This window comes from Syngnathoides biaculeatus, chromosome 7, assembly GCF_019802595.1.
Source record: "Syngnathoides biaculeatus isolate LvHL_M chromosome 7, ASM1980259v1, whole genome shotgun sequence".
Classification (NCBI taxonomy): Eukaryota; Metazoa; Chordata; class Actinopteri; order Syngnathiformes; family Syngnathidae; genus Syngnathoides; species Syngnathoides biaculeatus.
In genome coordinates, this window is record NC_084646.1 from 14,360,273 (window position 1) to 14,385,708 (window position 25,436).

Below are 25,436 nucleotides of genomic sequence, written 5' to 3' on the forward strand. Positions count from 1 at the left end.
AGCACAGAAACCTCTCTGATCTAGAGAAGATCTGTGTGGAGGAGTGGGCCAAAATCCCCCCTGCAGTGTGTGCAAACCTGGTGAACAACTACAGGAAAGGTTTGACCTCTGTAATTGCAACCAAAGGCTACTGTAGCAAATATTAACATTGGTTTTCTCAGGCGTTCAAATACTTATTTGCAGCTATATCAGACAAATCGTTAAAAAAAAAAATCATACATTGATTGTGATTTCTGGACTTTTCTTTTTAGATTATCTCTCTCACAGTGGACATGCACCTACGATGAAAATTTCAGACCCCTCCATAATTTGAAGTGGGAGAACTTGCAATATAGCAGGGTGGTGAAATACTTATTTTCTTCACTAAATATATATATATATATCAGAAAGGCTCAGTCACAACAACAACAACTGTTATGTGTAATATGTGTGCCTTTGAGCAGCATGGCCAAGTGGGTGATAGAAAATCAAAATTTTATCCATCTGTTTAGTGCACATGGTTCAAATTTTGTCGCTGCCACAGAAAAACACTGGGTAGTTTGTTTTTGGAGGACCCGTGAAAATAACCAAAATGACTCTAAAGTGGCCACTTCAAAACAAAATGGCAGACTTCCTGCTTCTTCTCAGGCATGGATTCTTGAGACTTGTTTCTGGGTTTACTCATGATGGACATCACAACCAAAATTGTGGTTCCTGTGAGAAACTGAATAACAAAGACAAACCATCCAGTAGGGTCTAGTGACCATCTTTTTGAGGGTCATAAACATTCCAGAGAAGCTTGATGGCACACATCTAAACTTGTATAATGTATTTGACCCCAGGTTAGTTTTTTCTAAAAAGACCTAATGTAACCTTTTCACCCGATGAATGCCTACGAAAAGATCCTGTATTTGAGCACAAAGATTAGTTCAACCAAGGAATAATAACAATGGATAGCGTGATGAAATAGTGGTTAGCATGTCTGGTTCACAGTTCTGATGTTCTGGGTTTGGCTCTTGGCCTCAGTCTTGCTGTATGGAGTTTGCGTGTTCTTTGTGTGCTACTCTGGCTTTCTCCCACATTCCTAAGTGTGGTTTACTAAAGACTAGATTGTCCAAAAGGTGTCAATCTCAGCGTGAACGGTCCATATTTGTGATTTTTAGCTCCAATATGGGGAAAAAAAACAGAGGGAAAATAGTGCGAAATTGTCACATGGTCAAACTATGGATGAAGTTGATATAGTCAAAGATGGACAGCAACCCGGTTGTGTGGAGAAACATTTGAGAATATGAAAATTAAACTGCCCGCTTTTCAGACTCGCTTGCAACTTTGTGCTTGGATAACTCTTTCTGTCCTTTACAACTACATTAAAGCTGGAAATGAAAACAAGCCACAAGAGACTGACACAGTTACGTGTGCATACAGCCCGTTGCTGTATTCTTTTGATAACGATCTGAACGGAGGCTAACAAAGGGTGTGTGTGAATTTGTGTGTGCGTGTGTTTGAACCAACAACATCTGGGATGGAGCGAGCGTTCTTCTATTTGGCAAATGCTCTCGCAATCTGGAAACAATTCAATCAGCTCGTTGCCAAACTCTGATTGAAGACAGAAATGGGGCTGGAGCTACGTCATGTAAGCAACTGTGAGGACTTTAGCTTTGGCAAGGCAAGTCTGTTATAATGGCATTAAATACATGAAGGTACTTCTATGAGTTTTACTTAAAGGGCCTGTAAGTTAAAATCAGATTTATTGCTAAGTACATTATATTTGTTTGAAAACAACTTCTGAAAATGTGATGACTGACAACTGAGACAACTATATAGTATTGAACTGTGAAGCAATACCATGAAACTTGTATTTCTCCACTATCTATGTATTCCTGATTTTTTGTTTTCTCTCCTATTCCTACACACTGAACAAAGCAGATGCTGGATTGTTGTAGAAGTTCCTGTTGATCGTATGGCCAACGTTTAAAGGGAAAACTTGAAGGCTTTGAAATATAGTGGACCATACATATCGCAGTTCGCCATTTTCAGACTTACCTACCGTAATTCCCGGCCTACAGAGCGCACCTGGTTATAGGCCTTGGTGCACAGAAAGAGTTTAACGCTAACGCAGCGCTAGCATTAGCATGGCGTTAAACTCTGTGTACCGAACCTTATAACCAGATGCGCTAACGCTAGCACTGCGCTAACGCTAGCGCCGCATCACCGCATAAACCGTAGGGTTGAAAGCGTGTGAAAAAGTCGCAGCTTGTAGGTCGGAAATTACAGTACTTTTGTATGGAACCTAGCCCGGAAAAGTTTATTTGTGCTTTTTTAAAGATCCGATTTGCATTTTTATATAGCTATAATACACAGATTTTCACTATATACTGTTGCGCTCATCTCTATCCCCTGCGAATGAGTACTGGAACGTCTCTGACACACCTCATTCTAGCTCCGGAATACGAACCGATTCATGATCACAAAGTTACTGTTCAAAGTTTGGTGTCACTCACTTTATTTTTTTATTTTCCATGAAAACACTGTTGCAGTCACTGAACGGCTTGAAATATCCTGGTTCAGCACGGGCAGTCACCTACTGTATATGAACATATCAAACATGTAACCATTTTTTTCCTTTTTTTTTTTTTTTGCGGGGAGAAAATCCCCAAAATGCCTGTTGGTAGATTATTCAAAAAAAAAAAAAATTTTTTAAATGCAAGTTTAATGGCTGTCAATTTTATGAGGAATTTCACTATTTGTAGTCTATCCACGCTAGCACAGAGGATCCACTGTACATACCGTAATTTCCGGCCTATAAGGCGCGACTTTTTTTCCCACACACTTCCAACCCTGCGGCTTATGCGGTCATTCAGCTAATTTGTGCATTTTTTCTAACGGCCGCGAGGGGGCACTCAAGGGAACGGAAAAAGTGAAGTAAGAGTGAGACCGGTGGAATATATGTGGCGAGGAAGTGACTTTTACCCGTCCGTCCCTGTTAGCACGGCTCTTGCGTTAGCGGTAGCGCGGTGTTAGGATTAGCGTGGGATTATTGTGGCGCTAGTGTTAGCATTAGGGCGGCGCTATCGTTAGCATGGCGGTGCTAGCGTTAAACTCTCTGGACCATCTTTGTAAATATCTCGTGTTTCAATGTGGGTTTCAACGTGGGCACTTTTACTCAGCGGCTTTTACACAGCTGCGACGTATGTATGTATAAATGTACTGGGTGAGGCTTAGAACCAGGTGCGCTCTGGAGGCCTGGAATTACGGTAGCTACTGTAAACATATTTCAACATGAACAAATCTGCGATACAGCAGGGTCACGAGAGGTGAAGCCCTGAAAAAAGCAAAAACACATTTTATTTAATGCACTTCAGGCATGTGCCCTAATTTTAAGTGCAAAAATAACAAATATGAGGTTTTTGTTCAGGAAGGGATTTTGTTTTCAGTCAAGTGTCTCTCCTTGTGGTTTTCCCTGTAGGGACACTTTATTGTTTTTGTGCACATAGTGCAAAACCTTCAGATTTTGTGCTCTGGCACTCTATAAAACAGGTTATCAAACACTATAATTGGGATGCAGCAACAGATAAAAACTCCCCCCCAGCCCCCCAAGGGTGGGGAATGAATATTGGAGGAGCAGTGTGGCGGTGGAGTGAAAGCAGCCAATAAGCCAGCGGGGCTTTGCACTACAATAAAAGTCAGCTCAGCTGAAACCGAGTGCGCTCCAAGCCAGGTGTCACAAACCGTACAGAGATGCCCGTCCACAGGCCTGCCAAAGCACAGCCACCAGGGAGTGCTGGCACAGGCTGGATGGATGGATGGAGGGATGAGCGGATGGAGGCAGGAACAGATACAAAGAAAAGAAAGAGGGGGGGTCGATAAACACCTGAGGGCAGATAAGCTGCCAACTGCAGAGAAGGAGAGCGAGAGAGAGAAAATGAGTGAGATTTTTTTTTAAAAAGTGCAAGTGAGAAAACAAAATCTTTAACAGATTTCCATTAAACAAAAACAATTCCCTTTGCTTTATTCTTCTCTTCTTAAAAATAAATAAAAAACAAAATAAAAACAAGCTTGTAAGGAAATGAAGGGGTTGAGGAGAAAGCAAGAATTAGCTTCAGGAGATAGCCTAAAACACACACACACAATAGAATGCTCAAAATTATATGTTCACTGATTTAATGATCATCACACCCAGCACGTTTATACAATCAGTGTTTCATTAATGCATAAAAAGACATCCAGAAATGTGTGCAAAAATAACACATACACACGTGCTGAAAAATGAAACGTGTCTGTTCATTTTCAAAGGGTAAATCCAATGATTTTTTTTTAATCACAAGCATGGCTGTGAAAAAGGACGATGGGGATATGAAACGACTTGTCACCGTTAAGAATGTTAAGCATTCATGCCAGCAGCAATGCAAGTTGAAAAAAAAAAAGGGGGGGGGCTTCTAAGTGCATTGTGCCAAGTCATTCTTACGTACATAATAATAGTCGACAAGTTATAGTTTGAATCACAACCTCAGGAGGTCACTCAGTGGTTTATGTTCAGTGCCACTGTCTGTAGGATTATTTGAAATACATAAAAACATAACCTTCACAACATAGTTTGATTGACTGTTGCCTTTTGCTGTCAACCTTGGGCCTGGAGAAAGTAGACAACCGCCTTACTTGTCTCGCCACGAAAGTTAAGTCAGTCAAAGCTCACGAAATTTCATGGAGAATCTTAATTGTAATTGTGACATATAGGCAAACGTGCAAAGTTGACTTCCAAGTTGCTTTAATTTCAAAACATTTTTTTCCTTTCCCAAAAATGAAAAGTGAAAGAATTAATCCATCCACCAAGCCATTTTCTATTGGGGAGTTGGAGGTTATTCTGACTTCAGGCGAAAAGGCGAACAACACCCTGGTACTTTCATCATCTGCTATTGTGGTTTGGTAGAGGAAGGATATGCAAAATATCCATCCATCCAATTTCTTAGCTGCTTATCCTCACGAGGGTTGCAGGAGTTCTGGATCCTATCCTAGCTGTCAACGGGCAGGAGGCGGGGTGCGCCCTGAACTGGTTGCCAGCCAATCGCAGGCCACATCGAGACAAACAGCCGCATTCACAATCACACCTTGAGGCAATTTTGAGTGTCCAATTAATGTCGCATGTTTTTGGGATGTGGGAGGAAACCGGACTGCACAGAGAAAACCCACACAGGCATGGGGAGAACATGCAAACTCCACACAGGAGGGTCCGGGATTGAACCAGGGACCTCAGAACTGTCACCGTGGCACTATACAAAATATGCTTATAAAAAAATACATAACAGCTACTGTAATGCTTCCAATATTACATAACATTTACAAATTTCCCTAAGGTTTGATTGTGAGTGCGACTGTTGTCTGCCTTGCAATTGCTGGACCCCGCCTTCTGCCCGAAGACAGCTGGGATTGGCTCCAGCACTCCAGCAACCCTCGTGAGGATAAGCAGATATGAAAATGGATGGATGGATGTTTGTCAATTTATTTAAACATATTAAACTTTTCCATACTTGTTACTGGGGGATTATGCTGTGTTTGAAAGGTCATGCAGAGCGGCAGATTGCCACGATCTTGTCAAACAAGAGACCGGTGCTGTATGATGAAGTCTGTTTCCACAAAAGCACCTGACCCATTGGACCAGAATCACACCCAGAGTGGAAACGCTCCCCGTGGCTTACTCTGCTATCTCCAGTGTTTTCTGCTGCCCACGAAATAAAAACCACAGTGCAAAGTTTATACATGCCTGTCAGGTTTATGATGGCTGTCAAAATGCATCGTAGGAAATCTTGGGTAGGTGGAGGGAAAAAAAAAAAAAGCAAGACAGGTGGGAAGGAAAGATACGCTTTTGGGCATATTTTAAAAACAAACAATGGCTGCAGATAATGATGTCTGTATGGTTTATGGTCATGAGGGAAAAATGAGCTGATGGCAAACCAAAAACTAGAACATCTTATTGGAACATTTAATACAAAACAAGATACGATAGCATCCTGAAACACTTGATATAAAGGTAATAAAACCTAAAAATATTTTTGTGGCTTGTGTGTGTTGTCTGTGTTTGACAAGCAGGTTAGGACAAATTTGGGAATGGTGGACATTCCCCTAAGAAGTGTTCCGTCACGCTATCGTGGTCCACCACGCACTTTTTAAATCAGAATACTGTAAAAATTCATTTATTCGTCCTCCATTACGCTTATCCTCACAAGGGTTGCAGGCATAGTGGAGCATATCCCAGCTATCTTCGGGATAGAGGTGGGGTAAACCCTGAACTGACTGCCAGCCAATCGCAGCCCTGTAAAAATGGTTATACCATGCAAATTATTTTAAATGGGGGACTGGTAATAAAGAAATGGTTTCAAATTATTGTTATCAAAGGTGAAGAAAATCTGCTAGTTTGTCATTTTAGCAACAGAAATGAAGTCGACACACTTCATCTGCTTTCGCTGGCCACATAAAATGATGTGGTGGGCTGGATTTACCCCCCAGGCCATGAGTTTGACACCTGTCCTGGGCTGTATAGTAAATCATCCTCCCATCCTACCCTCTAGGCAACACTAATCGATTTCCGCTCAATCCAACTGTTACATGGCCGACCTGAGTGGGCCGCATGGGTTGACGTGCTTAATTAAGAGATGATGCTGGGCACTTTTGAGCAGAGTTTGTTAAACGGAATCTGCGTGATTGGCATGCGCGCCAAGAGAGTACGAGTGAGTGAGTTTTTGTGTGACAGGAACAAATTTGGGACGCTGCACTAACATTGTGTGAACAATCAATGAAGGTTATTTTAATGCAGAAAGCGTTGCTACTTTGGTGTAGCATATTTACATCACCCTCAAATACTTGTTTTACGGCACTGCTAGAGGACCAAGAATGTAAATAACGTTGGACAATACACTCCATTTCAATGTACGCAACAGTACATTCCTAGAAAACTGGATGTATGACCGGATATTTCTTTTACGCATGTTTTTCTAAATAAGGGAAATTTACTTTCATTTAGTTGTAAGAAAAAATACTACATTGAGACCTGAAATTACAATTTTGGGACGTAAAGTGAATTTAGAGCACTCAATAGTACATGCTGCGATGAAAAAAAAGTTAAACATCTGTATGCGATTCCGCTTAAATGAACTCAAACCAGTCACATATTGCTAGAAGAAGAAATGGAGAACAAATTAGACAAGGAGACCCAGTGAAAGATGTCACTGCAGGGACTTGCTGTGAAAAATCAGCGTTGTGTTAGGACAGCTGGACAGCGACTAACAGCGCTTGCATTCATCTTGCCAATAAAACTTGCCGAGTTTGAGCGTGATTAGCATCCTGTGCCAGCAACTTGGTGCCCAGCGGGCTGAGGGTCTGCCATCAAGGACAGCCCGTCGACAACACTCAACTTGTTACAGGAAGGAAAGGTGAGCGTTTCGTCCCACTCACTGGCTGAATAATCGCTAACATCTCTTCTATTTCTGCCACAGGCAGCTCTCCTCCTTGTGATCGACTGCTTCTGCTAACACTGCTGACCCTGCAGGAGTTGAGGCTTGTTCTAGACGGCCACCTTGTACTCGATGGGGGGCAGGGGGGGTGGCTATCAAATAAATGCCAGAAAATGTCAAATCAATCCGAGGAATTGAATTCACAGAAGTGTGGGAATAGACTGCGGTGCGAAGGAATAAAAAGAGGTCTTGGCTTAGGTATTTGTCCAGCATTCTAGTCCACGTTCATTTCCCGTTTACCTATGACTGCCATTAAAATAGCAATCCTTGCAAATGGCTGCCGATGCTGTCATACAATATTTTTTTTAAGCAAATCTACAAATCTGTTTGCTACAAATTGTTATTGAAAAATAATACGAAGAGGCCATTTTCTTTCGCTTTTAACAGGGCAGGACTTCAGACCAGTTCTTGAGCACATCTGGTTTACGTTCTGGGGTTCGCAGTTCGACTCTCGGCTCTGACCTGCCTTGTCCGGAGGTGCCATTGTCTCCCAATGTTTAGCAAGTTTTTCCTGTGAATCTAAGTACGAAGGCGCGTTTGTTCATACGTGCCCCATGTGAATTGTTTGGTGACCAGGGTCTACCCAGAGACCCTAAAGAGGAGAAGCACTCCTGAAAATGGATGGATGAATAACATTAAAATTGGTTGTCCGTGAAAAATGAGAACCTGCATATTTAGGAGAAGTGGAGCAGTCCATGCACAGTATTTGTACTGTAATTCCCGGCCTACAGAGTGCACCTGGTCATAAGCCTCACCCAGTACATTTGTAAAGGAAATACCATTTGGTACATACATACGCAGCAGCTATGTAAAAGCCACAAGTGCCCTCATTGAAACGAGATATTTACAAAGAAAGACCGTACAGAGAGAGTTCGACGTGAGCTTTTCCGCGCTAACGGTAGCGCCGGGGTAACAGGTTAAACGGTTAAAAAAAAAAAACATAACGGTAAAAATCACTAAAACAGGGGAGTAACAAGCCAGCGCAGCGCTAACAGGGCCGGACTGGGAAAAGTCACTTTCTCGGCACATATATTCCACCGGTCTCACTTTTACCTTTTCCACTCGAGTACCCCCTTGCGGCCGTTAGAAAAAATGCACAAATTAGCCGCATCACCGCATAAACCGCAGAGTTGAAAGCATGTGAAAAAAGTCGCGTTTTATAAGACGGAAATTACGGTAATCTGATCACTCGGGTATGGTACAAATCTCCAAGGTTTCAACACTCAACATGTTAGATAAAGGAAAGGGAGTTTAGAGACACATGTATCCACATCTCATCAAACAAATACAGTGAGGCTCTGCCTGGCTGAAGGTGTATGGCGAGCAAGATGCAGTACGTCGCACATACTGAAACTGCATCAAGCAAACAAGAATATCAGTGCAAGAAAAGCTTAAAAACCTAGTGTGAGGCACAGGTAACTTCTAGCAGGAAAGAATAGTCTCTCGCAGGATCTTACGATGGAGCCAAAAGAATAACAAATGCCACTTTTTTTATAGGTTAACAATTCTGTATTGTTGCATTTGTCTGCAATTTTTCACTTCGGAAACAAATGTTACAGAGCAGTGGGTAAATTCAGTCCAGGAAGGTCCAGTTTAAAAGGTTCCTGACATCAAATGTTTCGGGGTGGCCAAAGGGGCGCTAATTAACCTGATTGCACAGGAACAAATGAATAAGTCATCATGTTGCACAACACACAAAGAAGTTCAGTTACTGTTCTACTTACAGCCGAGAAGTGTTTTCAAGCAAAAAAATCTATAAATATGACTTACATGTTATGATTGTAACTACTGCTTTTGCATACGTCAGTGGTAGACTACAGTACGGTCTTACTGAGGAACAAATTTGGGTTATGTCTGTTCACCAAGTAACCTTGTGCTGATTTGCATAACTCGTCAACACTCGTCGAATTGCAATTTTTTGGACTGCAGAACAGAACTAAAACAATTTGCTTAAAAAAAACGTGCCTGTTGGTGTCGAGTGTCGTTTTAAGCATTCTGTAATGTCAAAAAGCTCTTCTCCTTCTAAGGCTTCTGGCAATGTACCAAAGTGCCTGAAGACGGGCCAAAAGGTAAGCCTTTTGGATGTGAAGGAAAGGAAAGAAGGAAAACGTTACAGTGCAGTGACCCGCCATTATTGAGTGGAACCAGTACCTCACAGTAAAGAAGAACAAAGTGGCAAAAACAAAGAAAATAGAAGACTTAACACTGCTACGGGTGTGTACAACTAATTCATCGTCATAATCTTCAAACAACATTTCCTGTTGGAGTACACGAACGGTTTACATAAAGTCTCGGTCCACTCTCACTTTTTCTGTTCCTGTTTCAGGTATCATTCAGCCAGCATTTGACAGCAGAGACTTTGCAGTTTTTGGAAGCACATCGTTCCCTTGCCCATGGCTCACTAATACAAGATATAAAACCACAGGTGTCAAACTCAAGGTGGAGGGGAAAACATCATTTTATGTAGACCTGTAGAAGCAAATCATGCGCGTCCACTTATATAATTTAGAACTGTTGAGATATTGCTGGCATTTTTTAAAGTACCTTGAACAATAGATGAATAAACTATCAACCCGGACTTTTAATTTCAAAACTGGTTATCCATCATTTTGTTTTGTACATACAACCCCCTGCAAACAAGCAAGCGTTCAATATACATCATAGCAATAACAATGGTGCTGTTGCATTTTGTGGACATTTGTACATTGTTCACAGAATTTTTGACGTTGTTCTCAAGCAAAATAATATTAATTATAACAATAAAACATGAGGTTGGGGTGTAAATATCCCTAAAACTGTTGTGAGAACAGTCTCTAAGCATAGAGACACTGAATCTTATCTAATCCCCCTGCTTGCAAACTGGACCACATTCACCCGGTGTGAATAGTTAAAGGTCAACATTTGTAGCCAGTGACACTTTAATCAGACAGTGATTGGTGTTTAAGGCCCACAGCAGTTCAGTGACATCAGGTCATTCTTCCTCCCCTGCTTCTTTCTGTTCTTCCACTCTTATCCTTCTATTCTCTCTTTTTAGCCCCCCCAATGTTTTCCCTTAGTGCACTCAGCCTTGCTCCTTACTCTCTCTCCCTGCCCTCTTTCTCGTTGTCTCATCTTTTTTTCCACCTCCCCTGCATCGCTTTTCCCCTCGCTCTCCTCTGGGCTGCGTGCCAGCTCGTCTTCCCTGGCATGACGCCAGCTTCTCATCCTCCTCCCCTTCGACCCCCCTCACCACCCACCCCTTGCCTCTGATTGATGGCACTGCTGTTATGGAGGGAGAAGAAGGGAAATAGGGAGGAAGACGAAAAAAAACCGCAAGCGCCAAAACACACAGACAGACCAAAGCACTATCACATACACACACACACACACACACAAAGCACATATAAATACAGCTAAACACACAAAATGAAACGCACGCGCGCGCACACAGAAAAGCAATCCAAACAGAGCAGAGAAGTGCACACATACAGTACAAAGAGCTGTGTGCAAAGCAAGCAAAGCCTCGCAGCATGAAAGCAACGCGCGCGCACACACACACACACACATAAAGACAAGATTCATGGTAGAAACCCAAGAAGACAGGCACCCGAACGACCATGCAGGAGAGAGAAAGAATCATTTACAAAAGAAAAAAGCCGCACACAGTGCAAGTAGACCAGTTTGAGGAAAGCGCAGGTTGTGATGAGAGAAGTTTCTCAATGCGTACATTTTTGTATGAATTTCTTCACGTTTCATAACACACAAGACGCTTGCCCAAGTTCAAAGCTCGTGAAGCCGATTTATTATTATCAGACTTAAGCTGCCATCATCCACCCCAAAAAATAAAAACTCAAACTTAGAGCCATCGCAATCTTGAACAGATTGTTTTCAGATGAATTTTTAAAAATGTCACAAAATAACAAAAATATTGCCAAATGGAACAGCAATAGCTTAGTTTTAGACAGCAAAATGTGATGTTTCCATTTTGTGTGGTGGAGTGAAAAAGAAAAGCTCATGCACACAACTGCTATCATTCCCCTAATGTGGTTTATCCTAATGTGGTTTATCCAAGCAGCAATTGATTAAGCAGAGTTGCATAGCATCTACAGTGAAGAAAATAAGTATTTGAACACCCTGCTATATTGCAAGTTCTCCCACTAAGAAATCATGGAGGGGTCTGAAATTTTCATCGCATGTGCAGGTGCAAGAAAAATCCAGAAATCACAATGTATGCTTTTTTAATGATTTATTTGTGAGATAAAGCTGCAAATAAGTATTTGAACACCTGTCTATCAGCTAGAATTCTGACCCTCAAAGATCTGTTAGTCCGCCTTTAAAAGTCCACCTCCACTCCATGTATGATCCTGAATCAGATGCACCTGTGTGAGGTCGTTAGCTGCATAAAGACACCTGTCCACCCCATACAATAAGTAAGACTCAAACTTGTAACATGGCCAAGACCAAAGAGCTTTCCAAAGACACCACAGACAAAATTGTACGTCACATGGCGGGAAAGGGCTACAGAGAAATTGCCAAGCAGCTTGGTGAAAAAAGCTCCACTGTTGGAGCAATCATTAGAAAATGGAAGAAGCTCAACATGACGGTCAATCTCAATCGGAGTGGAGGCCCATGGAAGATATCACCTCGTGGGGGTCAATGATCCTTAGAAAGGTGAAGAATCAGCCCAGGACTACATATCAGGACTTGGTTAATGAGCTGAAAAAAGCTGGGACCACCATTTCCAAGGTGACTGTTGGTACTACATGAAGACGTCATGGTTTGAAATCATGAAACCCAATAAAAAATCTTTGGAGGGAGCTGAAACTCTGTGTTTCTCAGTGACAGCCCACAAACTTGTCTGATCTAGAGGAGATCTGTTTGGAAGAGTGGGCCAAACTCCCTCCTGCAGTGTCTGCAAACCTGGTGAACAACTACAGGAAACGTTTGACCTCTGCAATTGCAAACAAAAGCTATTGTATCAAATATTAACATTGGTTTTCTCAGGTGTTCAAACACTTATTTGGAGCTGTATCACACAAATAAATCGTGAAAAAAAAAACAATTCATACATTGTGATTTCTGGATTTTTCTTTTAAGATTATCTCTCTCACAGTGGACATGCACCTATGATGAAAATTTCAGACCCCTCCGTGATTTTTAAGTGGGAGAACTTGCAATATAGCAGGGTGTTCAAATACTTATTTTCTTCACTGTATTTGTTCAAATATTGACAAACACAGTTCTTACCTTCCTTTCGATTCTGGTGGGAGTTGATTGATATAAGAAAAGAGGAGCTTTGGCTGGGATTGTCTTTTTTTCCCCTCCAATGCATTGCTAAGATATTGGTTGGGGACTTAAAATGAGGTGATTCTGACTCCAGTATGGAAAAAAAAAATGATCATGACATCCCTTTTAAAATTCTTGGCAATTTACAGTGACCAATCTGTCTGCTTTACGTGGTTTCAATTTCGTAGCAAGTGAACAACCAATGTGTTACGGTAAGTATTCCACCTTTAAAGGACAACCCCAAACAGCCAACATGAGATAAATGGCAGCCAGCAGAGTGATCTAGCGGTCTCCAGGACCTGCTATTCTGGTTTCGGCCTTCCTGCTCGCGTAGTTTTTCTTCTTAGGGTTAACTAACCGCAACCCTATGACATCCTTCCACCTTTCAAAAAAATGTGAGGGTCATTGAATATTTTAAATTGTCCGTAGTTGTGAATGTAAATCCTTGTTTCAGTCCAGTCTGCAACCTGAACCACAATGGAGAATTAATGGTTTGGCTATGAACCAAAAGATGAGACATCCTTTATCTTTTCAGCCTTGGGTTTTTGAGTCTGCTCATGACAGACAGGCTGAACAAAATTCATGTTGCTAAGTGAAACTGCCTTCAGGGACTGAAGTATTAAAATTTATTCCAGCGGTGGAGCAAGCTCATTTTTAAAGAAATTAAGCACATTTTCACCAGGATGAACTCACCTGCAAAATGTTTTTCGATTGTGAGTACGAGGAGGACCCTCAAAATGACCTCAGAATAATGAAAATAATAAGGATACAATTCTAAGAGGGCTGACTGACAACTCATCCCAGGATTTATTTCATCCAGAATGTGCGAATCACATCATGGTGGTGTTATCAAGTGTCCCAATAGAAATGATGACAATTCCACACAGAGAGCACACGTAACGGCCACAGCTGACGACGACTCTAAAAATACACGTGTTGTACGCGCTGGGAATTTTTCTAGGGCATGTGAGTGTGAGACCCAAATTCTGCAGCGCTCCAGTGGCAGTTGCAATCTAACAAACCTCCTTCTCTCTCGCGCTTGCTCGTTCTCTTTCAGGCTGTATTGTAACTCCAGCTATTAGTCATAGCCACACGGTGCCAGCTCACCAGCTTACACAGACAGGCTGCATCCGTCGCCCCCCAACTCCGCCCGCAACGCAACCAAAGACAACGCGGCGTCAACGTCGACTAACCCATGACGTCATTGATACTTTTTCAGTTGTCGACTGGCACTCTGCACAAATGTTTGCCTTTGCCTTCAAATGCAAGCGCACTATTTCCGCCGTCACCTAACACAACTGAAGGGTACTAGTCACTACAATACTGTAAAAAAAAAATTATAATAATAAGAGGAGGAAATGCTTTGCAATAACATACTGTATTGTGTGGGTTGTTGACCAGAGTGTTATAAGTTCCGATTGTCTATGAAGCCATCAAGTTGTCATAGCGTGACTTGTGATGGAACGAGTGGACTTTTTGGCTTGGCTTTGTCCGACATAAAGCGTTAATTATTCACAATAAAGCGTTTATTAATCAACGCCCCCGTCCATTATTGTCTTTTGATCGGTTAGGATTCAGGCTTTACAATGCCCAGCGTCAGTGACTGCCTTATCAGATAAGTGAACACAGCACTTGTACTTTTGTTATACTTGAGAATCGACTATTGTGAAAGTGACTGCGCTCCTGTTCTCATTTTGAATAAACAAAATGTTTCTACATACTTGAGGCAGTGCTGCTTGCTTGCCGCGCGTACGCACTTCCCTTGTCACCTGTTGGTTGCTACGAGGCATCAGTGTCATTAATGCCAAGAAAGGTGATTGGCATCTAGTCAACTTCAGGATCTAAGCGTCTTTGTGGAGAGGTGAAGTCGACTAGTCTGTTCAACCACTATACAGTACGTCTTTGTTCATGTGCATTTTGTCATTCAAATCCTGGTATATAGTATTTATTTCTGTCCATTTGCCATCCACTGCTCTCACTGCCTGGTTTTAGAAACGTGTAAATTTTTATATATATTATTGTCAAACTATCCACTTTGCTGTGAATAATTACTTATTTCATTTTAGTAGCGTGGCACGGTGGAACAGCTGGGAAAGCGTTGGCCTCACAGTTCTGAGGTATAGGGTTCAATCCTGGAACCGCCTGTGTAGAGTTTGCATGATCTCCCCATACCTGCGTGGGTTTTCTCTGGGCACTCCAGTTTCCTCCCACATCCCAAAAACATGCAACATTAATTGGACATTCTAAATTGCCCGTAAGTGTGATTGTGAGTGCGACTGTTTGTCTCTATGTGCACTGCGATTGGCGGGCAACCAATTCAGGGTGTAGCCCGCCTCCTGCCCGTTGACCGCTGGGATAGGCTCCAGCACTCCCCGCGACCCTTATGAGGATAAGCGGCTAAGGAAATGGATGGATGGATGGATGGATGGATGGCATTTTAGTAGCCTATATCTTTTTTTATGGCATATTTGTGAAACTTAGTCCAAAAGGAGCAGAGTAAACATCACTTTTCTATTTTCAAAATTTGGGGGTATGAAAAAAAAAATCCCAAGTTGAACAGATAGTGTTTATGTTAAATGTTCCTTAATTATAGTAGTTTAATATCTTCTGAATTACAGATTTATAGTTACATATTAAATTCCATCAAAAGTATAATACAGACATAATCGTGCTTTCAAACACACATACACACACACACACACACACACAAAAAAAACATCTCAGAGAGTGACAAAGCCATTACGTTAAAAGGTTAACGCGACAGGAATTCCGCTTTCTCTTCACTTAATTTTTCTCATTCCTTTTTTTCCCCCTTTCTCGCATTGCTTTTTCTCACCACGTTAATTTGTCTCACCTCTAAAGAGTTCCATCCCGCTCCGTCTCTCGAGACAACATAATTCACACACGAGCTCTTCTACACGCGAGTGAACAGCAACACACACACACGCAATCCAGACACAGAGCGACATTTCAAAGCTGCACACAACCAAAGCACACAGACGCTGCAACATGTGCAAAGACAGTCATCACACACCAGTGATCAGAGAGAGTGCAAATAAAAACGACAAATACACGCAGTCATCTGACCGCTCCGGAGCTGAGATGACCCACATACCCAAGCTTGTGCTAATCTTGCCCTTTAGACACAAGCGGGAAAATAAAAAAATAAAAAAATACAATAAACGAGGGATTATCAAGTGCTTGTGGAGTGAGACAGAGGAGGAAAAATGTGGAAAGAAAGAGAAAGGAGGAGCAAGGTATTAAGATGGAGAGAGAGAGAGAGAGAGAGAGAGAGAGAGAGATAGATAGATAGATAGATAGATAGATAGATAGATAGATAGATGGATAGATAGATAGATGGATGGATGGATGGATGGATGGATGGATGGATGGATGGATGGATGGATGGATGGATGGATGATGGATGGATAGATAGATAGATAGATAGATAGATAGATAGATAGATAGATAGATAGATAGATAGATAGATAGATAGATAGATAGATAGATAGATAGATAGATAGATAGATAGATAGATAGATAGATAGATAGATAGATAGATAGATAGATCCAATCCTATTATGAAGAGACTTCTTGAGAAAATTGACGGCATCTCACTCCCTCCTCCTTATCCTTTCTCCTCCTCAGCCTCTCTTTCTCTCTATCTCTCCTCCCTTCCGAATGAGACAAGGATTCAGGTCACAGCTCCAGCCAAATTCTGTACAACACACACACACACACACACACACACACACAGCTACGCAGCGTTTACTTTGTCGTGGAAAAGGAAAAAAAAAAGGGTACAAAAACCAGCCATGGCTGAGTGACTCCGGAGACACAAAGACACACAGTGATGGTGGTGTGGGGTGATGAAATGAAAGAAGGGAACAGGAAGGATGGACAGCCAGCTGCTTTGCACGTCCTTGGGAGTCCACAGAGGAAAGCGCCTGGCTGCCGAGCATCCCGGCTGTCCAGCACGACTTCCCGCAACATCCGCGTCTTTTGGCGCGCTCTGTGCCTTTGTGCAGTATTCTGCACGGTTACTCTGTGTACTCTGGTTGTGGGGTCCGCACGTGGACCACGCACAACATTATGAGCTACTGGAAAACCCAATTATGTCCAATTAAAAACCATTGCGCCATTTTAAATGACGTTGCCATTTAGTGGTGCCAACACTCAGGTTGATTTGCGATCCTATATTTTAGACCTTGTGAGGAGAATTATGAAATTGGCTTCTAAATACATTGCCACATGTTTGAAGATGATTGCCAAAAATGTGCAAAGAACTATTTAATACAGAATGTCAGAGCATCAGAGTCGTATTTTTGTGAACGTGACTGTGGACTAGAGGCAGGTCAGACCAGAGTGGATTTGATTTTTCACAATTCTGAAGCCTCATTTTATAGACGTGACAACGATTGTCAGCTCTGACCGACCACTGTGAACAAACCTCACACATGAGGACTGTTGGTAAGAATAATCAGGTCTTTGCTGACTTTCAATAAACCCATTCATCCATTATCTACCGCTTTTCCAGGTCGGGTCACGAGGGAAATAACTTCAGCAGGGATACCCAGACTTCCCCTTCCCCAGCCACTTCTTCCAGCTCTTCCAGAGGGATCCCGAGGTGTTCCCAAGCCAGTCGAGAGACATAACTCCAGCATGTCCTGGGTCGTCCTCGGGGTCTCTTTACTGTGGGACATGCCTGGAATACCTCATCAGGGAGGCGTCTGGGAGGCATCTGAATGAGATGCCCCAGCCAACTCATTTGGCTCCTCTCAATGCGGAGGAGCAGTGGCTTGACACTGAGCCCCTCCCGGATGACCGAGCTTCCCACCCTATCTCTAAGGGAGAGCGTGGACACCATCCGGAGGAAACTCATTTCGGTCACCTGTATCTGGGATCTTGGTCTGTTCAGAGTGGAACAGAGTCCAACCCCTCTCAAGAGGAGTGGTGCCAGAGCCCAAGCGGTGCGTGGAGGCAAGTCCGACTATATCTAGTCGGAACTTCCCGACCTCAGGCACTCTGGCTGCTTCCCTGCCAAAGAGGTGACATTCCATGTCCCTAGAGCTAGTTTCTGTAGCTGGGGATCGTATTGCCACCGCCTAACTCACTTCACACTCGACCCCAATGGCCCCTCTCACAGGTGGTGAGCCCATGGGAAGCTGACTTTCAAATTGACTTCAAAATCTGGCAAATTATTAGTACTGTCTGTACCTGGCTCAATGGATTATTATGGCCATATTTTTCATCAATGTATAGAACCTAACACCAAAAAGCATTTTCTTTATAGTTCTGCTCAGATATAGAAGGTGGGAAGTCAGTACATTATTCCCTCTGAAGCTTAATTTTTCCCTAAAGAATTTCCTTTGGGATCAATGAACGATCCATCAAACCTAACCTTCAAATGAAATTATACAACACAAATGATTCTTGGTGTATCCATTTGTTACTATGGGGTGAGGTTATTAACGGGTTAAAATTAGCAAGCGGGTAAGAGTTTATTTTTCCAGACAGAGGGAGAAAAGTGACACAGCCCAATAGTAATGTGGACCACGTTCCCACCTGTTACGTTGTCCCGAGGTCATTTGCGGAGCTTTTACAAGGGCAGACAGAACATTTCAGTCTTGTCCATACAAATGGGGGGAGGGGGGGGGGAATGGGTGTTAATGATAAATTAGGGCCAAATTATATAAAATGAAAAAGAAATGTTAACAATGTCTTTGAAAAAAAAAGAGAGGTAGTTGATCTTCATTTCATTTGTTTTGCAGGAATTATCGACATTCGATTAGACTCATTTGTCAATGTCGACGTGAATGAGTAATATCTTCTATACATGTGGCAGAGTGGAATTGATTTCAATGAGTAAAAAAAATTGCTCACAAGTGATTTGCATTGGTGGGCATTGTATTGTACTGTCATAATAAAGTAATATATGGAATCCCTGCACAGACTGATGAAAAAAAAAATCAAGGAGATGCCAACAAGTCACAGATTTAACATCTGTTGGGTGTTTTTATAAAGCTATGGAATAGACTTGTCAGCGTCGGGTAATTTTCAAGAAAAACAATGCTGAGTCAATTTTCATGTAGCTTTGCAACATAAATTGTAGCTGTAAAGGTAAATATTGAGATTTTTTTTTTGTTCCTTTTTCCTTGATATTCTGCTTGCAATGGGGCCAATGAGGCCACCACATCCATTGCTGATGGAGAAAAGCAGTTGGCACCCACTCTCTAGAATTCATCAGTGCCCCCTGTAGGACTGGAGGGGAACAGCATCACTTATCAGGTTCTCTTTATTACTATTATTTAAAAATCTGGCATTTTTTTAGAATTCATCTGCCTCACTGGATGTCTACAACCAATTGGCTTCCTTCCTTGTCAGTGTGGTTGTTGCGCTTACCGGCCAGCTGGGGGCGCCCTACACGCTACAGGCCCCTTTGAAGTTTGCTTCTGATGACAGGAAGGAAATACAGTATCTCATTCCCTCTCTTAACACTCGTACTTTCTTTTTCCAGGCTGCACTGCGGCAGGCTACGAACACTCCTGACTGGACACAAGTCTGGCAAGACCTACCTCATTTGTGGCATGAATGCATTCACCACTCCTCAGGGCGGAACCACATACACACATACACACACACACACACACCCACACACACACACAGCTTGGACATTCTAAGAGCTCTCTGAACCATAGTACACCATATATTTGAATTTAGAAAAATCATAAAAAGGCGGGGGCAAAAGCATCGACTTGCCAAAAGAGTCAAATCACTGCATGTAAAAGCAGCACCAGAGAAGAAGGACATCTTGGTAGCACTAGCAATACAGTATATGTGATACAACACAATGTAGCATTTTATGTATCTTGTCCCTTCTCGTAGTTAAAAACCAACTGTGGAGAAAAAAAGAGGAGAAAAAGAAGCACGCACAGAAGGAGAGAGATGGGGGATGTTACAGCTCAATTAATGCTGGAACATGCAATGGCCACACTGCTGCTGCTGCTGATGATGATGATCATGATGATGATGATCTCACAAGGGCGAGCGATAACGATAACAGGATGTTAAGAGGAAGCGGGAAAAAGGGAGGAGAAGGAGAGGAAATAAGAGCAGATACTGTGAAATCTATTCATGATTCATTATTTCTCAGTGCAGCTTCTTGATGTCTCTCTTTCTGCTCCCCCCATCGCGTTTCTCCACCCTCCGCTGCTTATTTTTCTAGCTTCATCTCATTTGATCTCTTCTCAGAGGTTTTTTTATCAATCGCCTCTTAATCTCCATCCTTCCTGTTTACACGCTTCCCTTTCATCCCTTCAATTTATCGCTATCCCTTACATATTTCTTCAGTTTCCTCTTTTATTTTTCCCGATGCAAGCTGTAGCTTCAATTTTTTTTAATCTATCCTCAGATACTTCCAGGAAGTGAACATGAAAAAAAATACAGCAGGATCTCGGTTTAGACCGGCGCAGACGTGCGTTGTTTCAAGGGTGTTAACTGCACACACTGCGCTAGCTCATGCTAGCTTGCGCAGTGGAGTAAGAATTCATCAGTCACGCTCAGTTACCGTCGCACTTACTGTTTTACATTTCTGTTCTATGTATAGACTAGAGAGTTTTTTTTCCATCCAAATATTTACTGTGATTACGAGTGCTTGTGACTACGGCGTGTTCCAAAAAAATTCGTGTTACGTCTCCTCCATGGGAAAAGAACTCGATTATAATCTGAGGGCCCCATGTGAATGGATACAAAATGGTTTAATATCCATCCATCAATCTTCTTAGCCGCTTATCCTCACCAGGGTCGCGGGGCGTGCTAGAGCCAATCGCAGGTGTCAACGGGCAGGAGGCGGGATACACCCAGAACTGGTCATCAGCCAATCGCAGGGCACATAGAGACAAACAATCGCAGTCACAATCACACCTAGGGGCAATTTAGAGTGTCCAATTACTGTTGCATGTTTTTGGAATGTGGGAGGAAACCGGAGTTGCCGGAGAAAAACCGACACAGGAACAGGGAGAACATGCAAACTTCACACAGGCGGGTCCGGGATTGAACCCGGGACCTCAGAACTGTGAGGCCAACGCTTTACCGGCTGCTCCACGCCCATGGATTAACATTTGTGAGAAAACTAAAAATTGCAATCTATGAAGGGGCACGTCACAACAAGAATGAACATGTGATGTTACAAGAAAAATGAATGATAAAAAGTAACTCCTCTAGAAGACATTTTTAATCATCACCTTCCAAAGTTTAGGCTTTACAGTTTATTATTTTTCTCTTTTAATTGTGGCCCTAATGCACTAACCGAACCCTCATTGATTCATTAATTCATTTATTGATTAATGAACAGCTGCCTGTTAGCGTTGTGCCTGGCCTTTCCGATCTTCTTCAAACTCAAATTAAAGTTGCTGCGCGTGTGCCTGTTGGAGTGAATTGTTCCAATTTGGCAGTGATTTATTTTATTTTCTTCTCAAATGTGACCACACACACAGTTTGCATTGAGATGGGGGGCTTTCCTGAGGTTTATTTTCAATTCACAAACACAGAAGAAAACGGTCATAACTTACTCCACTTGGCAACAAGAGGAACTCAATGTAGTATGTAAGGCGCTACTCTGTGGTTTTCTTAAAATGTGCTTTCCCAATCCAAAGTTGTGACCTCGTTGGTTTTCCTTCTCCCTTTTCCCTATTTGAGAGTCTCGTTTCCTTCCCTCGTGTTGCTCCGTCAATACTAGTGTCTGGCGTGGGCTTTTGGAATCGATGCGACCCATCCATCTGTCACTGTAATCGTGCATGTGTCTTGCTTTCCTATAGTGCGACGAATCTATCATAAAAAGTAACTAATTGCTTTCGTGTTTTCAAACACAGACCGTGTGTTTGGCGGCAGACTAGAGCGGAGCTTGTTTTTTTGTGGGACTACAGCACAATGAAGAGCTTCAAACGTTGAGAGTCAAACAGAAATAAATAATGGGAGTTTTTTTTTTTTTTGCAGGGTGGCAGGGGATTTTTAAATCCTTTCATCCATGCACACATACCAAATGCGTTGAAATACAGCAGTAGGTCAACAGACTGCTGCCCATGCTCACGACTTTTTCAAGATGTGAGCCATCGCGCAGGTGATTTATTTTGCCTTCACTTGCGAACAGTGATTTGAGATAAGAGCGTGCTTAAGGATCCTAATGAAATCCCAGTTCACTGACTTTTTTTTCTTTTTTTAAACAAACGCATTGTTCAGGTAAATATTGCTTGGGTTTACCAAATATGCTTCTAACTCAGGCTATTGAACAGATCAGTACTTCATATCGAATGCGGGATTGTACATGGAGCCTACATTCCCAAAAACATGCATTGATATGGTGTACATCCACAAACAGGAAGGGATCATGGCATTTTTAAATTTCACTGATACAACCTGTTTAAATAGTGGAACTAAAAATGATGAGATCTAAAATTCTTTAAGAGAAAAATTACCGTAATTTCCGGCCTAGAAACCGCAACTTTTTTCACAAGCTTTCAACCCTGCAGTTTATGCGTTGAGGCGCCTAAGTTGTGCATTTTTTTATATATAACAGCCGCAAGTGGGCACTCGCGCGTAAAAGGTTAAAGTGTGGCTGGTGGAATATATGTGTCGAGGAAGGGACTTTTACCGGTGTGGCCCTGTTAGTGCTGCCCTAGCCTGTTTCTACCGTGCCTCAGTGATTTTCACCAGTATGTTTTTTTTTTAACAGGCCCTGTTAGCGCGGCCGTGTTAGCGTTAAACTCTCTGTGTACCATCTTTCTTTGTAAATATCTCGTCTTTCAATGTGGGTTTGAATGTGGGCACTTGTGGCTTTTACACGGCTGTGGCCCATGTATGTACCAAATGGTACAAATCTACTGGGTGAGGTTTATAACCAGATGCGCTCTGTAGGCCGGGAATTGCAGTAACCATTTATCTGGGTATCTGGTGCTTTAGGAACCTTTTTAAGGGCCTCTCTGAACAAATTGAAGAGCTCACTAATTCCAGCCGCTTTGCGTCACAATACATCACAATATTTGAAGACATTTTCAGATTCTGTAATTTATTCACTAAGTACGTGCAAGATGGTGAACAAAAAAATGCAGCCTTGAAAGTTCTAATGGTGATACACAAACTGGCGCGTTCAAGCGAGCAAAATTGCACAATGCAGAAATTATTCAGATGAAAAGTCACTGTTTAGATGTTGCAGCGCTATAATTACCTTAACTGACAAATGACACAGTGATTACGAGGTGGTGGCAGAGTGCGGGAGCTCTCCTTTTAACTGCATCAGAATCTTACAATGAGTTGCTATGCCAATGTCCAGCATACTGGAACATTCCGTTGTGGAGATTCTCTGACTATTCAATCCACTGCAGCAATAACTACAGTTACGATATTGTATTCATATTTTTTTTTAAAAGCGACTACTTGTTTGTTTCGGTCGAAAGTAAACCACGCACAAATTATATGTGCCAAATAGTGGCAATTTGCAGACCTCGTATAAATACATGGAGGCGTACCAGGTATTGAGTGGAATTAAAAGAAAATCACTAAAATAATCACCCACCCACGCAAAATGACAGTGGCATTTGTTGTTTGTGAAAAATCAAAACAATGACCTCCTCCCGCCTACTTTGTAGATGCATCGAGACAGATTCACACACACACACACATACATACCAATGTCGCTGATCCAACTGCAAACCAACATTGTTTGAAAAAAAAAAAACAAAAACAAACACACACACACACAAAAAAAAACCCAAACTGTAGTTTCTCTTACCTGTTTGTGCATCTCAATGTTGAGTCCGTAGGACATTTCATAGTACTGTGGAAACAAACACAACCCAGCTTAGTCAGAGCTTTTCACATGGTAAGAAAGTCTAAAACAACATCTGTTGAGATGCAAAGCGCCATAACGCATCATCGTGTTTATGTGTTTGGTTTGTTTCAAGTTGACGACCAGTTTGCTGCCAAATGGCCAGGTCTAAATGCGACACTGTTAAAACAAAGTTAAAATGGTAATTTAAAAAATTAAGATTGATGTCATTTGACTGTAACGGCTTTTGCATGAAAAGAAAGTCAGAGGAACGAGTTCAAAATAAAATTGTATGTAAAAAATTCTTCCCATCTAACGCTTGAGATGAACAATGATAATTAAAAAGGATCACTATTTTACAAATTAAGCTAAAAAACTGTATTGTGTTTAGCACATCATGTGTGTGTTGCCTGTGATTTAAATTGATCAGAGCAGAAAGTTCAAATGTTATCCAGCCAATAAAGGCTTTGTCTTTAAGTGAAGAAGCAATACGTTGTTGATTTCACAATAAGTTATTTTTGACATAAACAATTAATGCTTGTCATTGGTTTGCTAAAGTTTGGGCAGTGTATCAGAAACAGAACATGTCTCTGAACGTCGAATCGATCACAACTGGGCTGTCTGGTTGTCTTAAAATCGTTTCACCTCTCATCCGGGCAGGCGTCATCAGTTCTTGCACCTCAGCGAGATAAGACGGCTCTAGCCTGACCGTTTGTGTGGAACCAAAAGTATTTATCCGTAAAGTTAGCGGTGCACCCCCACCCGTGAATGGTTTCACTCTTTTGGAGCTCAGCTTTTGTGCTCTAGTCTAAGATGCCAGGTGCATTAATCATGATGCGCAATCTGTTTAATTATTTACATTCAATTTAAATACGTAATTATGGTTTTATAGAGTACAATATTCTCGAGTGCCGTTTTCATTATTCAAAACACTTTTTGGTGGGAGGCTGGCACGAATTGCACATATTTGAATTCATTTCAATGGGAAAAGATCCTTTGAGATGTGTTTTAAGTTACAAGCTTGGTCATGGAAATTAATTTAATTCACATCTCAAGGAACCATTTTATGATAATTTTGACTGTTCTGAGCTATTTTGTCTGTTGTGGAGAAGCAGAGATTAGCTTGTGTTGTGAGCGGAAATCATCCCCTAATAGTTGTTGCTGTATTTTAGCTTTTTGCTCATCTGCGGGGGTGTTTAAAAAATTGCTAGCTAACACACAAGTAATGTTGACGAAAATATTGCTGCTGGCATTTGCAGTTTGCACTTTTTCATATGGTTTTCGAGAACATTTTCAGGAGTCTGAAAGCGCTTGCTGACAATCATTGCAGTGTTGCACGGTGATTGCAACATAAAACGAGTCTACTGTGGTCCTCCGGACTGTGCACGCGTCACGACCACAAAGCATAATAAGGTTTGTGTGCGTTTGACTAAATACCTCCCCGCCCGCTCTCTCATACATGCTCACTAAATGGATGCTTCCCTGGCCTGTGTGGATGTGACTATAATGTGCCGTGATGGGGCCGATGGAGAGATGACGGCACGCAGCCAGCGAGGATCCGTCACCGTGACAAAGTCGGCCTCCCTACGCTGCCGGATGAACAATGTCTGACTGATGAGAGCGACACATGACTCTCTCCATTTCCTCCTCGCCTCAGCCACCCGCTCTCTTTAGTCCCATCCTGCGACTCGAGTTGGGTCTTTTCCCTTCACGGCACTCTATAGGCCTTCATTCTCTTCAAGCAGTAAAAGGTTTTCCAGTCCGTTCCATTGGCGTAACGCTCCAGAAATAATGGATGATCGGTCGAAAAGTGTCAGGTTGAAAATGTGAAAAGTAGTATAATACTTAATACAGTTCCATCTGTT

General features: G+C 42.1%; 1 protein-coding gene across 12 annotated transcripts in view; it reads right to left on the reverse strand.

Moving 5' to 3' along the window:
• tle2b (TLE family member 2, transcriptional corepressor b) overlaps positions 1–25,436 on the reverse strand; it is an 86,863-nt gene that overhangs the window by 30,810 nt on the left and 30,617 nt on the right. For 11 of the 12 annotated variants that reach the window (XM_061824951.1, XM_061824948.1, XM_061824950.1 and 8 more), the window contains one exon: positions 23,536–23,580. In XM_061824951.1, coding sequence (XP_061680935.1) covers positions 23,536–23,580 — 45 coding nt within the window. Of the gene's footprint in view, positions 1–15,603; positions 15,664–23,535; positions 23,581–25,436 lie in introns of those variants that run through there. The other variant, XM_061824949.1, reaches the window with a different exon arrangement.